Source organism: Macaca thibetana, chromosome 19 (assembly GCF_024542745.1).
Source record: "Macaca thibetana thibetana isolate TM-01 chromosome 19, ASM2454274v1, whole genome shotgun sequence".
Lineage (NCBI taxonomy): Eukaryota > Metazoa > Chordata > Mammalia > Primates > Cercopithecidae > Macaca > Macaca thibetana.
The window spans coordinates 13,079,173-13,092,238 of NC_065596.1; the positions used below are offsets into that span (position 1 = coordinate 13,079,173).

The 13,066-nt window shown below is 55.0% G+C and overlaps 1 protein-coding gene across 4 annotated transcripts in view; it reads left to right on the forward strand.

Annotated features, from left to right (window-relative positions):
• The first annotated feature begins 4,029 nt into the window (after positions 1-4,029).
• The window catches only part of DOCK6 (dedicator of cytokinesis 6), a 62,954-nt gene continuing 53,917 nt past the window's right edge, over positions 4,030-13,066 (forward strand). For 2 of the 4 annotated variants that reach the window (XM_050769987.1, XM_050769989.1), the window contains exons 1-2: positions 4,030-4,163; positions 12,895-12,982. In XM_050769987.1, coding sequence (XP_050625944.1) covers positions 4,120-4,163; positions 12,895-12,982 — 132 coding nt within the window. In that variant the 5' untranslated portion in view covers positions 4,030-4,119. The remainder of the gene's footprint in view (positions 4,164-12,894; positions 12,983-13,066) is intronic. The other 2 variants (XM_050769986.1, XM_050769988.1) reach the window with 2 other exon arrangements.

Below are 13,066 nucleotides of genomic sequence, written 5' to 3' on the forward strand. Positions count from 1 at the left end.
TCTCGGCTCACTGCAAGCTCCGCCTCCCGGGTTCACGCCATTCTCCTGCCTCAGCCTCCCGAGTAGCTGGGACTACAGGCGCCCGCCACCTCGCCTGGCTAATTTTGTTTGTAGTTTTAGTAGAGACGGGGTTTCACCGTGTTAGCCAGGATGGTCTCGATCTCCTGATCTCGTGATCCGCCCGCCTCGGCCTCCCAAAGTGCTGGGATTACAGGCGTGAGCCACCACGCCTGGCCTCAAGCTGACATTTAAGGGATAAAGAAGGGTGCAGGCAGACGAGGAGTGGGTGGAACAGCATTCCAGGTGGAAGGAGCAGCATTAGGCGGCAGCGTGGGTGAAGGAGATGGTTTTCGGCTCCTCTCTTACCGTAACGTGCACATGGACTCACTGTCCATCCGCCAGTGAGTCCATCTGCCCACAGCTCACCGACTTCTCACCTCCCCTGTATCCTCACCCATCCAGGCCTATCATCCCCGACCTGGACCAGTACAGCCCCTCCTTCCTGGTCCACCAGCTCCAGCCTCACATCCACAACGTGTTCTCCGCGCAGCAGAGCAGAGGAGGCCAAAGTCCCCGCCACCACGCTCAGCCTCTGTTTGATTAGCTGTCAGGGGCACTCCAGCCACACCCAGCTGAGTCAGGGCTGGCGGTGCCCTGGAGAGAAATAGCTTCACCAGTCAGGTCTGGCAGGCACTGGGGCGGGTACTGGGCTTGAGGCGTCTGGGGTAGGGCCTTTGATCGGAGCGATCTCTGAAGCAGCGTTTCCACCAAGGCAGGACGTGGAGTCACTGAGCTCAAAGCCCCCTTGGGCTTCAACAGCGAATGGGCCCCGTCAAAGCCCTGAAGTTTGCTGCTCCAGGGCTCAACCTACCTCCTGATGTCTGGGTCTCCAGCTGGGACCGATCATGAACTTCTCAGGGAGCAAACAAGGAAACTGGGGCTCAGAGAAGTTGAGCAATTTATCCTGGGCCACACAGCCAGGTCCGATGGAGACCCAGTGAGACTTTAGAGACAACTGCTTTGGGGTCAGGCTCCCTGGATCCAAATCTTGGATCTGATACTGATTCACTAGGCTACGTTAGGGCAAGTCTCCCCTCCGGGTGTTCCTCAGATCCCCTCTCTGGGTGTTCTTTATCTGTAAAAGGAGGCTAATGGCAGCACCCATATATGGGAAAGGGAACAGGACATGCAAAGGTCATTGGGTGGAGCTGTGTCCTGGTGTTTAGAGGAGCATCCAGGAGGCAGGTGCGGCTGGAGTGGAGTGAATGAGGGAAAGAAAAGGAGGAGGCAAGCCAGGGAGGTGACAGGGCTGATCATGCTGGGGCTTGTGGGTTGTGGGAGGACTTTGGTTTTGTTTGTTGGTTGTTTTTGTTGTTGTTGTTGTTCTGAGACAGAGTCTCACTCTTTCACCCAGGCTGGAGTGCAGTGGCACAATCTCAGCTCACTGCAACCTCCGCCTCCTGGGTTCAAACGATCCTCATGCCTCAGCCTCCCCAGTAGCTGGAATTACAGGCTCCCACCACTACGCCCGGCTATTTTTTGTATTTTTAGTAGAGACGGAGTTTCACCATGTTGGCCAGGCTGGTCTCGAACTCCTGACCTCAAGTGATCCACCCACCTCGGCCTCCCAAAGTGCTGGGATTACAATGAGGCACTGCCCCCACAAAGCCAAGTTGTGGGAGGACTTTGGCTTTTACCCTGAGTGAGGTGGGAGCCATGGAAGGTTCTGAACAGAGGAAGGACCTGATGTGATGCAGGTGTTCGCAGGCTCTTCCTGGCCACTGGTGCAGGAACAAGCTGGCGGGAGGATGAGAAAGGAAGCTGGGAGACCGGATATAAAGGGGGCTGGACTGGAACTAGGCTGAGAAATGTGCAAATCTTTGCTTATCTGCATGTTTCCTGCCCAGCCTAGCTCCCAGCAGCCTGAGAGGCAAGGCGGGGACACTGGGTAGGGCACATCGGGGAGTGATGGGCGGAGCTCCACCTGGCCAAAGTGGCTGGACCACTGCAGGCAGGCACGTGGGCTATGTGCACATGTGACATGCCAGGCTGTGGGCAACCCTACTGCAGCCTGACTAGCAGGATGCTATCCTGGGTCTGAGTGGCAGGCTTTGGGGGTTCCCCTACAATCCAGCCCTCCTTCCTGTGGGTTCAAGGTCTGACATGGATTCACTGGGCAGCAAGGCAAGAAACCGTGTCTCGGGGGTGCATGGTGACTCGGGGTGGGCGCGGTGGCTCATGCCTGTAATCCCAGCACTTTGGGAAACCGAGGCGGGTGGATCACCTGAGGTGAGGAGTTCCAGACCAGCCTGGCCAACATGATAAAACCCCATCTCTACTAAAAATACAAAAAATTAGCCGGGTATGATGGTGGGTGCCTGTAATGCCAGCTACTCAGGAGGCTGAGGCAGGAGAATCACTTGAACCTGGGAGGCAGAGGTTGCAGTGAGTCGAGATGGCACCATTGCACTCCAGCCTGGGCAACAAGAGCGAAACTCCATCTCAAATAAATAAATAAATAAATAATAAATAAAAATAGAGAACAAAATGCCAGCGACCCACAGATGGGAATGAGAACAGCACATGCAAAGGCCCTGAGGCAGAGTCACAGCCCTGTATGATTCAACCTCAAATTCTCCCTGGGCCATTTGCTGACCAGGGAAAGAAGGACTGTCCAGGAGGAAGGACCTGCCGGTGCAGCGGCATGCAGGTGAGAAAGGGGTGAGCTCCTCCAGAGGGGCGTGTGGGCTGGAGAATTCCCTAAAAATGCTGCAGCGGTGCTGGGAGAGAGACCAGTGGGGAGAGATTTGAGACCATAGATTAACCAAGACATCCCCACGTCTTCCTCTTGGTGGAGGTGCCCCGGCAAGTCTAGACTCCCAAACTGGCTCACTCAGGTCCCACCGCCTGGACCCGGGGCACATCTCCTGGCACCCCAGTGCCTAGCCAGGTTCCTCTGCCTCCCATGCTCTAGACTGGGAGCACGGACAATGCAGGCGCCAGAGACCCCTGTGAGTCACCCCGAGCAAGCACCTGAACACCTCTGTGCCTCAGTTTACTCATCTGCAAAATGGAGGAAAGCAATCATTTCTTCCGCATGTGTGAACTGCAGAGCCAGGCTCAATGACATCTTAGCAATTAGACTTTTTGAGACAGGGTCTTGCTCTGTCACCCAGGCTGGATTGCAGCGGCACAATCACAGCTCACTGCAGCCTTGACCTCCCAGGCTCAAGCGATCCTCCTCCCTCGGCCTCCTGAGTAGCGGGGATTACGGACACACACCACCATGCCTGGTTAATTTTTGTATTTTTTGTGGACATGGGGTCTCATTATGTTGCCCAGGCTGGTCTCCAACTCCTGGGCTCAAAAAATCCTCCTGCCTTGGCCTTCCAAAGTGTTGGGATTACAGGCGTTAGCCATCATGCACGGCCACGATTATACTTACAGGCATGATTATTAGGTAAGTGAACATCGTTATTGTTTTCCCGCCAGGAGTCAGAGGGCAGAAAGAGCGCCCCCCCCAAATCCCGGAAATCTGGGGCCTACCCAGCCTGGGTCCCAGCGCCTCCCCTCCCTTCCTCCCTCCTTAGCCTGTTTCCCCAGCCCTGCTTCTGGGGTGGGAAGATTCCCCTCACTAAACCCCGGGAGCCTGGGGTCCACCTAGCCTGGGTCTCAGCGCCTCCCTTCCCTCCCTCCCGCCTCAGGCTCAGTTTCTCCAACCCAGCACCCAGGGTGGAAAGAGCGCCCCGCCAGCCGGGCAGTCTGGGGCACCCCCAGTCTGGGTCCCAGCTCCTCCTTTCCCTAACTTCCCTCCTCAGCCTCAGTTTCCCCAGCCCTTCTCCTAGGGTAGAAAGAGCGTCCCCCGAGCCCGGGAGTCTGGGGCCCACCCAGCCTGGATCTCGGGGCCTCCTCTCCGTCCCCAGCCTCAGTTTCCCCAGCCCCCAGGACTCCAGGCGACCCCTCCGGCCGGCAGGGGCAGCACGGAGCGGCCCGGGCCACCCGGAAGGGCCCCGCCCCCGCGCCGGCCCCGCCCCGCCCCGGCTGCCCAGAACCGGCAGGCGGCAGCGGCGGCGGCGGGGCCGGGACGCGGGGCGGCGGCGGCGGCGGGACGCGGGGACCATGGCGGCCGCCGAGCGCCGCGCCTTCGCGCACAAGATCAACAGGTAGCGTGGCCGCGGGGCCCCCTCCCTCCTCCCCCACGTGGCCCGGCCCCGCCCCGGGGCGGTGTGACCCTCCCCGCCGGGGCGCCCCCAATTAAACCCCTTTCCGCCTCGGCCCGCGTCCCGCCAGCTTCCTCCGGCAGGGGCTGGGAGCGGGAGAAGGCGGGGAGGCCCGCGGGGGTCCCGGCGGGGGTCCCAGATAGGAGTCGCGTCGGGGCTGGGAGCGCGATGGCGGCTGCAGTTCTGCCTCCGTGACGCGCGGGGGTGTGTCCGGAGGGCTTCGCGGAGGAGGTGGCGCGGGGTTGCGGATGCCGGGCGCCCCCTGAACTCCCTGCGCGCCCCGTCCGCCTCTCTTGGCCCCTCACTGTCCCCGCGCCCTCGGAGATCGGGGTGGGCCGGACTTTCTGTTCCCTCCTCAGTGCCTGGTTTGGGGCTCCAGGCTCAGAGATTTGGGGACAGAGATGGGCTCCTTGGTGGCGTTTGAAACCCCTTGAGGAGTTTCCTGTGCCCTTCCCCCTCCAGGGTCCGGTGCTCAGCTGTCGGGGGGGGAAAGGGGACAGCTGTGGGCGCTCCCCCACCTTCTGCTTCAGGCTCTCCCAGCACGGGCTGGACCGCACTGGGGATGGATGGGTGATTGAATGGAGGGAGTGGGGGCTGGGGACAGAACCAGCTGGTGGGCAGACAGGGGAGGGGACAGGCCCCAGGCGCTGGGAGATTCATTTCCATGGCCACTGGGGATTGTGAGAGTCACAGCCTGGGAGGGGGATATCAGACTCTTTGGGGCTGAAAAGCCTCGCCCCCAGTTGGCGGGGGCGGGTCTTTGCGACAAGGGTGCGTTCAGAAACTAAGGTATCCTCTCCCTGGGGGACCTGTCCTGTCTGCCCCCAGGTGAAAAAGCTGCCCTGTGGGTTGGGCGCTGGTCTCCTGGAGAGAAAAGATCCCCCTCTTGGGATATAGTAGCAGAGAAAGACCAGAAGCCTGATCAAGTAGATTACCTGTCAGTGACAAGTGCTGTGGGGACAAGAAGACAGGGAAGGGGGATGGGAGGGTGGGGGCTGCTTGAGATGCAGGAGGTGGGTCAGGAAGGCGTGGATGAGCAGGTGCCTTTGAGTAAAAACCTCAAGGAGATGAGGGAGGGATCGACACCTGTTTGTGGGGGAAGAGTGGGAAGGGTTTGTGCAAAGGCCCTGAGGCAGGAACAGAGAGCTGGAGGGGGACAGTAGTAGTAGAATGTACAGGGTCTTGTGGGCTGTGCAGGGGACTTTGACTTTTGACCCCAAGTGAGGTGGGAGCCATGGGGAGTTCTCAGCAGAGGAGGGAAGAGACCTGGTGGCTGGGGCATAATGGCTGGGCAATTTTTATGTTCTATCATTATCTTTATCTGTAAATTGGCATTCTGTCTTAGACCTTTGGCATCTCTGATGATGCAAATACTATGGCTGTCTGTTTATTTTTCTTTTTCTTTTTCTTTTCCTTTTCTTTTTTTTTTTTTTTTTTTTTTTTTTTGAGACAGTCTTGCTCTGTCACCCAGGCTGGAGTGCAATGGCACAATCTCAGCTCACTGCAAACTCTGCCTCCCGGGTTCAAGCAATTCTTGTGTCTCAGCTTCGTAAGTAGCTAGGATTACAGGTGCCTGCCACCACACCCAGCTAATTTTTGAATTTTTAGTAGAGAGGTTGTTTCACCATGTTGACCAGGCTAGTCACAAACTCCTGACCTCAGGTGATCTGCCTACCTCCCAAAGTGCTGGGATTACAGATGTGAGCCACTGCGCCCAGGCTTTTTTTTTTTTTTAATACAGGCTGTCACCCAGGCTGGAGGGCAGTGGTGATACCTTGGCTCACTGCAACCTCAACCTCCCAGGCTCAAGTGATCCTCCTGCCTCAGCCTCCCAAGTAACTGGGACTACAGGTGTATGCTGCAACACTTGGCTAACTTTTTAACCTTTTGTAGAAATGGGATCTCACTATCTCGCCCAGGCTGGCCTCAAACTCCTGGGCTCAAGTGATCCTCCTGCCTCAGCCTCCCAAATGCTGGGATTACAGGCATGAGCCATTGTGCTCAGCCTGCTGTCTGTTTCTTTGCATTTTGGTCTGTATGTCCAAAATTTGGTCTGTATGTCCAAAATAGCTGGGCGTGGTGGTGGGTGCCTGTAATCCCAGCTACTCGGGAGGCTGAGGCAGGAGAATCGCTTGAATCCGGGACGTGGAGGTTGCAGTGAGCTGAGATCGCGCCACTGCGCTCCAGCCTGGACGACAGAGACTCCATCTCAAGAAAAGAAAAAAATAAAAATAAAAAGAGAGGGAGAGAGAAAGAAAAGTGGAAATTTCAAAGAATAGTTAGAAAGCAAAGGGCAGGGAAACGGCCACTTGGTCAATTTCCTATGGGGACCATCTCCACCTTCCTGGCTCCCTCCCCCATGCCAGCAGCCCTACCTGATCTGGCCTGTTTTAGGTTGTCATATAAACTAAATCATGGGATGTTGCATCCACGTGCCCAACTTTGCTCACTCAGCATCATGTCAGGAAGGCTCAACTGGGCCATTGCCTGCAATCCTTTTTCGTTGCTGGGTAGTACTCCCCTGCCTCGGGCATTTATTTCCCCATCTTTGGTCAGTGAACATGTGAGTTTCACTTTGGAGCTGTCATGGTCAGAGATGTCAACATTCTATCCTGGCTAACATGGTGAAACCCCGTCTCTACTAAAAATACAAAAAACTAGCCGGGCGTGGTGGCGGGCGCCTGTAGTCTCAGCTACTTGGGAGGCTAAGGCGGGAGAATGGCGTGAACCCGGGAGGCGGAGCTTGCAGTGAGCCGAGATCACGCCACTGCACTCCAGCCTGGGAGACACAGTGAGACTCCGTCTCAAAAAAAAAAAAAAAAAAAAAAAAAAAGAGATGTCAACATTCTTGGCCATGTGTTTCCTTCTGAGTGTCTACACCTTGGAGTGGAATTGCTGGATTGGCATATTTTCAACCTTGCTTAATAATCACAGATGGTTTTTTCTCTGTGTGTGTGTGTGTGTGTGTGTGTGTGTGTGTGTGTGTGTACGTTTGTGTTTATTAGAAATGGGGTCTCACTATGTTGCCCAAGCTGGTCTTGAACTCCTGGCCTTGTGTGATCCTCCCATCTCAGCCTCCCAAAATGCTGGGAATGTAGACATGAGCCACCACACCTGGCTTATAGATGGATTTTTTTTTTTTTTTTTTTTTTTTTTTTTTTTGAGACAGAGTCTTATTCTGTTGCCTAGGCTGGAGTACAGTGGAGCAATCTTGGCTCACTGCAACCTCCACCTCCTGGGTTCAAGTGATTCTCTTGCCTCAGCCTCTCGAGTAGCTGGGATTACCAGCATGTGCCACCATGCCTGGCTAATTTTTGTATTTTTAGTAGAGACGGGGTTTCACCATGTTGGCCAGGCTGGTCTCAAACTCCTGACCTCAGATGATCTGCCCACCTCGGCCTCCCAAAGTGCTGGGATTACAGGCATAAGCCACGGTGCCCGCCTTGTTTTTTTTGTAAGAGACAGTGTCTCTGTAGCCCAGGCTGGAGTGCACTGGTGCAATCACTGCAGCCTCAAACTCCTGAGCTCAAGCGATCCTCCCACCTTGGCCTCCCAAAGCACTGGGATTGCAGGTGCGAGCCAACATGCCTGACTCTCATGGTTGTCATCTATGTCTCACCTTGGTGTAAAAACAGGGTCAGAGGCCGGGCACAGTGGCTCACACCTGTAATCCCAGCACTTTGGGAGGCTGAGGCAGGAAGATCATGGGAAGTCAGGAGTTTGAGACCAGCCTAGTAAACATAGTGAGACCCCCATTTCTACAAAAAAAAAAAAAATTTAATTAGCCAAGAATGGTGGTATGCACCGGTTGTCCCAGCTACTCAGGAGGCTGAGGCTGGAGGATTGCTTGAACACAGGAGGCCGAGGCTGCAGTGAGCCGTGATTGCACCACTGCACTCCAGCCTGGGTGACAGTAAGACCTGTCTCAAAAACACACACACACACACAAAAACCAAAAACAGGCTGGACACAGTGGCTCACGCCTGTAATTCCAGGAGTTTGGGAGGCTGAGGCGGGTGGATCACCAGAGGTCAGGAGTTCGAGACCAGCCTGGCCAAGATGGTGAAACCCCATCTCTACTAAAAATACAAAAAATTAGCCAGACGTGGTGGCGGGCGCCCCTAATCCCAGCTACTCAGGAGGCTGAAGCAGGAGAATCGCTTGAACCCAGGAGGTGGAGGTTGCAGCGAGCTGAGATCATGCCACTGCACTTCAGCCTGGACAATAAGAGCAAAACTCTGTCTCAAATAAATAAATAAAAAAAAATAAAAACAAAAAACAAAACAGGGTCGGAAATCCCAGCTGCCTAGGATTGTCTTTGAAGACAACCTGGTGGCAGCAAGCCCTAATTAAGCACTTTCTGTGTACAAAGCCTTACACTCAGAACAGCTCGAGAAGGTGGGCAGTGGCCAGAGCCCTGAGGCTGAGAGACTGATGGTCACTCATCCATGTTCAGCGGCTTCGTGCAGAGTCCTGTGATGCAGTCAGCTGGCTCTGCGGCCGTGGTGTTGCAGGCCTGGCGTTTTCCCACTGCAGGGGCCTCTCTCCAAGGCCGAGGGGAAAATGAAGCTGGAGGCCCAGGCGTCCTTCCTCCCCTCTCCCTCCGCTGGAGCAGCAGCTGCAGAACAGCTGGGACCAGGGTACAGCTTTGTCCCCTGTCTCAGCATCTTTTGTAAATTATCCCCCAGCCCCTGTGTGCCCAGGGTTCTGGAGGCAGCAGCCCGACTTTGGGAATTTCAAGACAAAAGCCCTAATTTTTCACATCCTTTGAATGCCCTACAAGTGCCTTTCTCAACCCCCCAGTCAGTAGAAGCAAGAATCCAAGACCGTTAAGAGTGAAAATGGATCGAATATGGGGATGGAGGAGGGCGACCGGGGTCTCCAACTAGAGACCTCCACATTGTATGAAGGTCATGATCAAGTTTTGGTTCTGACCCATACGATTTTTTTTTTCCTTTTTTGGGGCAGAGCCTCACTCCGTCGCCCAGGCTGGAATGTAGTGGTGCAATCTTGGCTCACTGCAACCTCCACCTCCTGGATTCGAGTGATTCTCATGCCTCAGCCACCCAAGTAGCTGGGATTACAGGTGCGTGCCACCACACCCAGCTAACTTTTGTATTTTTAGTAGAGATGGGGTTTCACCATGTTGGCCAGGCTGGTCTCAAATGCCTGACCTCAAGTGATCCACCCACCTCGGCCTCCCAAAGAGCTGGGATTACAGGCGTGAGCCACCGCACCGGGTTAATTATTTTGTTTTGTTTTGAGACAGGGTCATGCTCTGTCATTCAGGCTGGAGTCCAGTGGCACAACAATCATAGCTCACTACAGCCTCTACCTCCCATGCTCAAGTTATCCTCCTGCCTCAGCCTCCTGAGTAGCTAATTTTTAAATTTTTTGTAGAAATGGGGTCTCCCTACAACTTTGTCCCCACCTGGGGAGGCTTGTTGATAACCCAGCTCTTTGGTGAGCACTAGGTCCACGAGTGGCTGAGAGATACGTGTATTTACTTTTAATGTTGTTCAGGGTCCAGTTTACCCAGTGGCATGCCCAGGCTGGTCTTGAACTCCTGGCCTCAAGTGATCCTTCTGCTTCAGCCTCCCAGAGAACTTGGGATTAGCGGTGTGAGCCACTGTGCCTGGCTGAGCACAACTTTTTATTATGAAAATTTACTGGCCAGGGCCGGGCGCGGTGGCTCAAGCCTGTAATCCCAGCACTTTGGGAGGCCGAGACGGGCGGATCACGAGGTCAGGAGATCAAGACCATCCTGGCTAACACGGTGAAACCCCGTCTCTACTAAAAAATACAAAAAACTAGCCGGGCGAGGTGGCAGGCGCCTGTAGTCCCAGCTACTCGGGAGGCTGAGGCAGGAGAATGGCGTGAACCCCGGAGGAGGAGCTTGCAGTGAGCTGAGATCCGGCCACTGCACTCCAGCTTGGGCGACAGAGCGAGACTCCGTCTCAAAAAAAAAAAAAAAAAAAAAAAAAAAAAAAAAAAGAAAATTTACTGGCCAGGCGTGGTGACTCACGCCTGTAATCCCAGCAATTTGGGAGGCCGAGATGGGCGTATCATGAGGTCAGGAGATCGAGACCATCCTGGCTAACATGGTGAAACCCCGTCTCTACTAAAAATACAAAAAATTAGCTGGGCCTGGTGGTGGGCGCCTGTAATCCCAGCTACTCAGGAGGCTGAGGCAGGAGAATGGCGTGAACCGGGAAGGTGGAGCTTGCAGTAAGCCAAGATTGCGCCACTGCACTCCAGCCTGGGCAACAGAGCGAGACTCCGTCTCAAAAAAAAAAAAAAAAAAAAAAAAATCTACAATTACACAGGGAATTGGGAAGCAGAAGGGAGTAAGACCTGAAAACCCAGGCAATCAGCTTCTCTATTTTAAGAGGGACTGAGGTCCAGAGAGGGTATCCTACCTGGCCAAAGTCACACAGCCAGATGACCTGGGGCTTTCCCTCACTCAGCAGATTTGGGCTAGTTGTAGAAGAAGACTGGAAGGGACTCACTCATTTTTTTTTTTTTTTTTTTTGAGATGGAGTCTCAGTCTGTCGCCCAGGCTGGAGTGCAGTAGCGTGATCTCTGCTCACTGCAAACTCCGCCTCCTGGGTTCCCGCCATTCTCCTGCCTCAGCCTCCCAAGTGGCTGGGACTACAGGCGCCTGCCACCACGCCCGACTAATTTTTTTGTATTTTTAGTAGAGATGGGGTTTCACTGTATTAGTTAGGATGGTCTCAATCTCCTGACCTCGTGATCTGCCTGTCTCGGCCTCCCAAAGTGCTGGGATTACAGACACGAGCCACTGCGCCCAGCGGGACTCACTCATTCTATCAAAAAAATGTACTAGGCAGGTGGATCACTTGAGGTCAGGAGTTCGAGACCAGCCTGCGCAACCTGGCAAGACCCTGTCTCTATTGAAAATAGAAAGATTAAACAGGCTTGGTGGTATACACTGTAATCACAGCTACTTGGGAGGCTGAGGTGGGAGGAGGATCACTTGAGTCTGGGAGGCGGAGATTGAAGTGAGCTGATATCGTGCCAGTACACTCCAGCCTGGGCAACAGAGCCACCCTGTCTCAAAAAAAAAGTAGGTCGGCAGCGGTGGCTTATGCCGCTAATCACAGCACTTTGGGAGGCTGAGGCAGTTGTATCACCTGAGGTCAGGGGTTTGAGACCAGCCTGGCCAACATTGTTAAACCCCATCTCTGCTAAAAATACAAAAAATTAGCCGGGCTGGTGGCACATGCTTGTAATCCCAGCTACTCAGGAGGCTGAGGCAGGAGAATCACTTGAACCCGGGAGGCGGAGGTTGCAGTGAGCTGAGATTGTGCCATTGCACTCCAGCCTGGGCAACGAGCGAAACTCCGTCTCAAAAAAAAAAAAAAAAAAAAAAATGGAGTGAGTGCCTAGTACGTGCAAGGCCCTCTTTGGGGGACACACAGCCCTAGCTCCTGCCTTCACAGAGACCCCAGGGAGCGGGAGTCTCCACACTCAAAGCATGAAACCCAGTCTCAGGTCCTTTGTACCTGCTGTGCCCCCTGCCGGGCACCCTCTACCCCCGGGTAACTGCGTGGCTCTCTGTCGTCCCCTCCTGAGCTCAGCCAGAGGAATTGGAGGCCTGAGCCATCCCTGTGCCCACTGGTTCTGCTCCGCATTCCTGCAGAGTCCCCTCTACTGCCAGTCTTGCCCCTTTACCCCCATCCTCCTTGATTTTTTTTTTTTTTTTGAGACAAAGTCTTGCTCTGTCGCCCAGGTTGGGGTACAGTGACGCAATCTCGGCTCACTGCAACCTGCACCTCCTGGGTTCAAGCGATTATCCTGCCTCAGCCTCCTGAGTATTAGCTGGGACTACAGGCGTCCAGCTAATTTTTGTATTTTTAGTAGAGATGGGGTTTCCCCTTGTTGGCCAGGCCCATCTTGAACTTCTGGCCTGAGGTGATCCGCCCGCCTCAGCCTCTCAAAGTGCTGGGATTACAGGTGTGAACCACCACACCCGGCCATCCTCCCTGATTTTGAAGGCCTGCTCAGATCCAGGTGGCCCAGGAAGGCCCCAGGGCCCACCTTGGTTGCATGGGGTTACTTAAAAGGCCTCCCAGTTCTGGGCCCCCCAGGCCAGGTTGACCTCTGACACAATGGCCTCATCTCAAGATCTCTGTGACTTCAGGCCAGGCCCCAGGCTCCGCCCTCCCCAGTAGCCCTGTGAAGTCAGGGCATCAGCTACAGATGGGTAAACTGAGGCTCAGAGGTGGAAATGACTTATCCAGGCCCCAAAGCAAGGATGGGAAGGGATGTATGTTCTGAATGGGGTCCCGGGGTAGAGCTGGGTGTGTTGGGGAACAGCAGGGTGGACAGAGGTCCCCCAGATGAGGGAACAGAGGCCAGGGACCTGTGGGCCTCCCTCCAGACCTGGAAGGCCACAGGCCCAGCTGGGAGGGGAAGGAGTCCGTGATGGCTTTAAACCCCACTGGTGGCAGCATTCCCCTCTCCTGATCTGTGCTTGATGGGGAAGAGGTTGGGGGAACTGGGAGCTGGGGGCTCTTAAAGCCTCAGCACTTCTGGTTCTCTTGGCCCTTGGCCTATTTATTCCTTTCCACAAGTTGAATTTTCTCCTAGCAGGAATCTGTCGGCCCCACTGCCTGAGTTTTCCCCAATGGCCCCCTCTCTGTCTTTGCAGGACGGTGGCTGCAGAGGTGCGGAAGCAGGTGTCCCGGGAACGCAGTGGCTCCCCCAGCTCCAGCAGGCGCTGCAGTAGCTCCCTGGGGGTAAGTAGTTGGGGGGTCCACCTCCAGCCCCCTGCCTTCTCTCAGACAGAGGTAGGGGCTTCCTTGGCCTAGGTTCTATCCCAC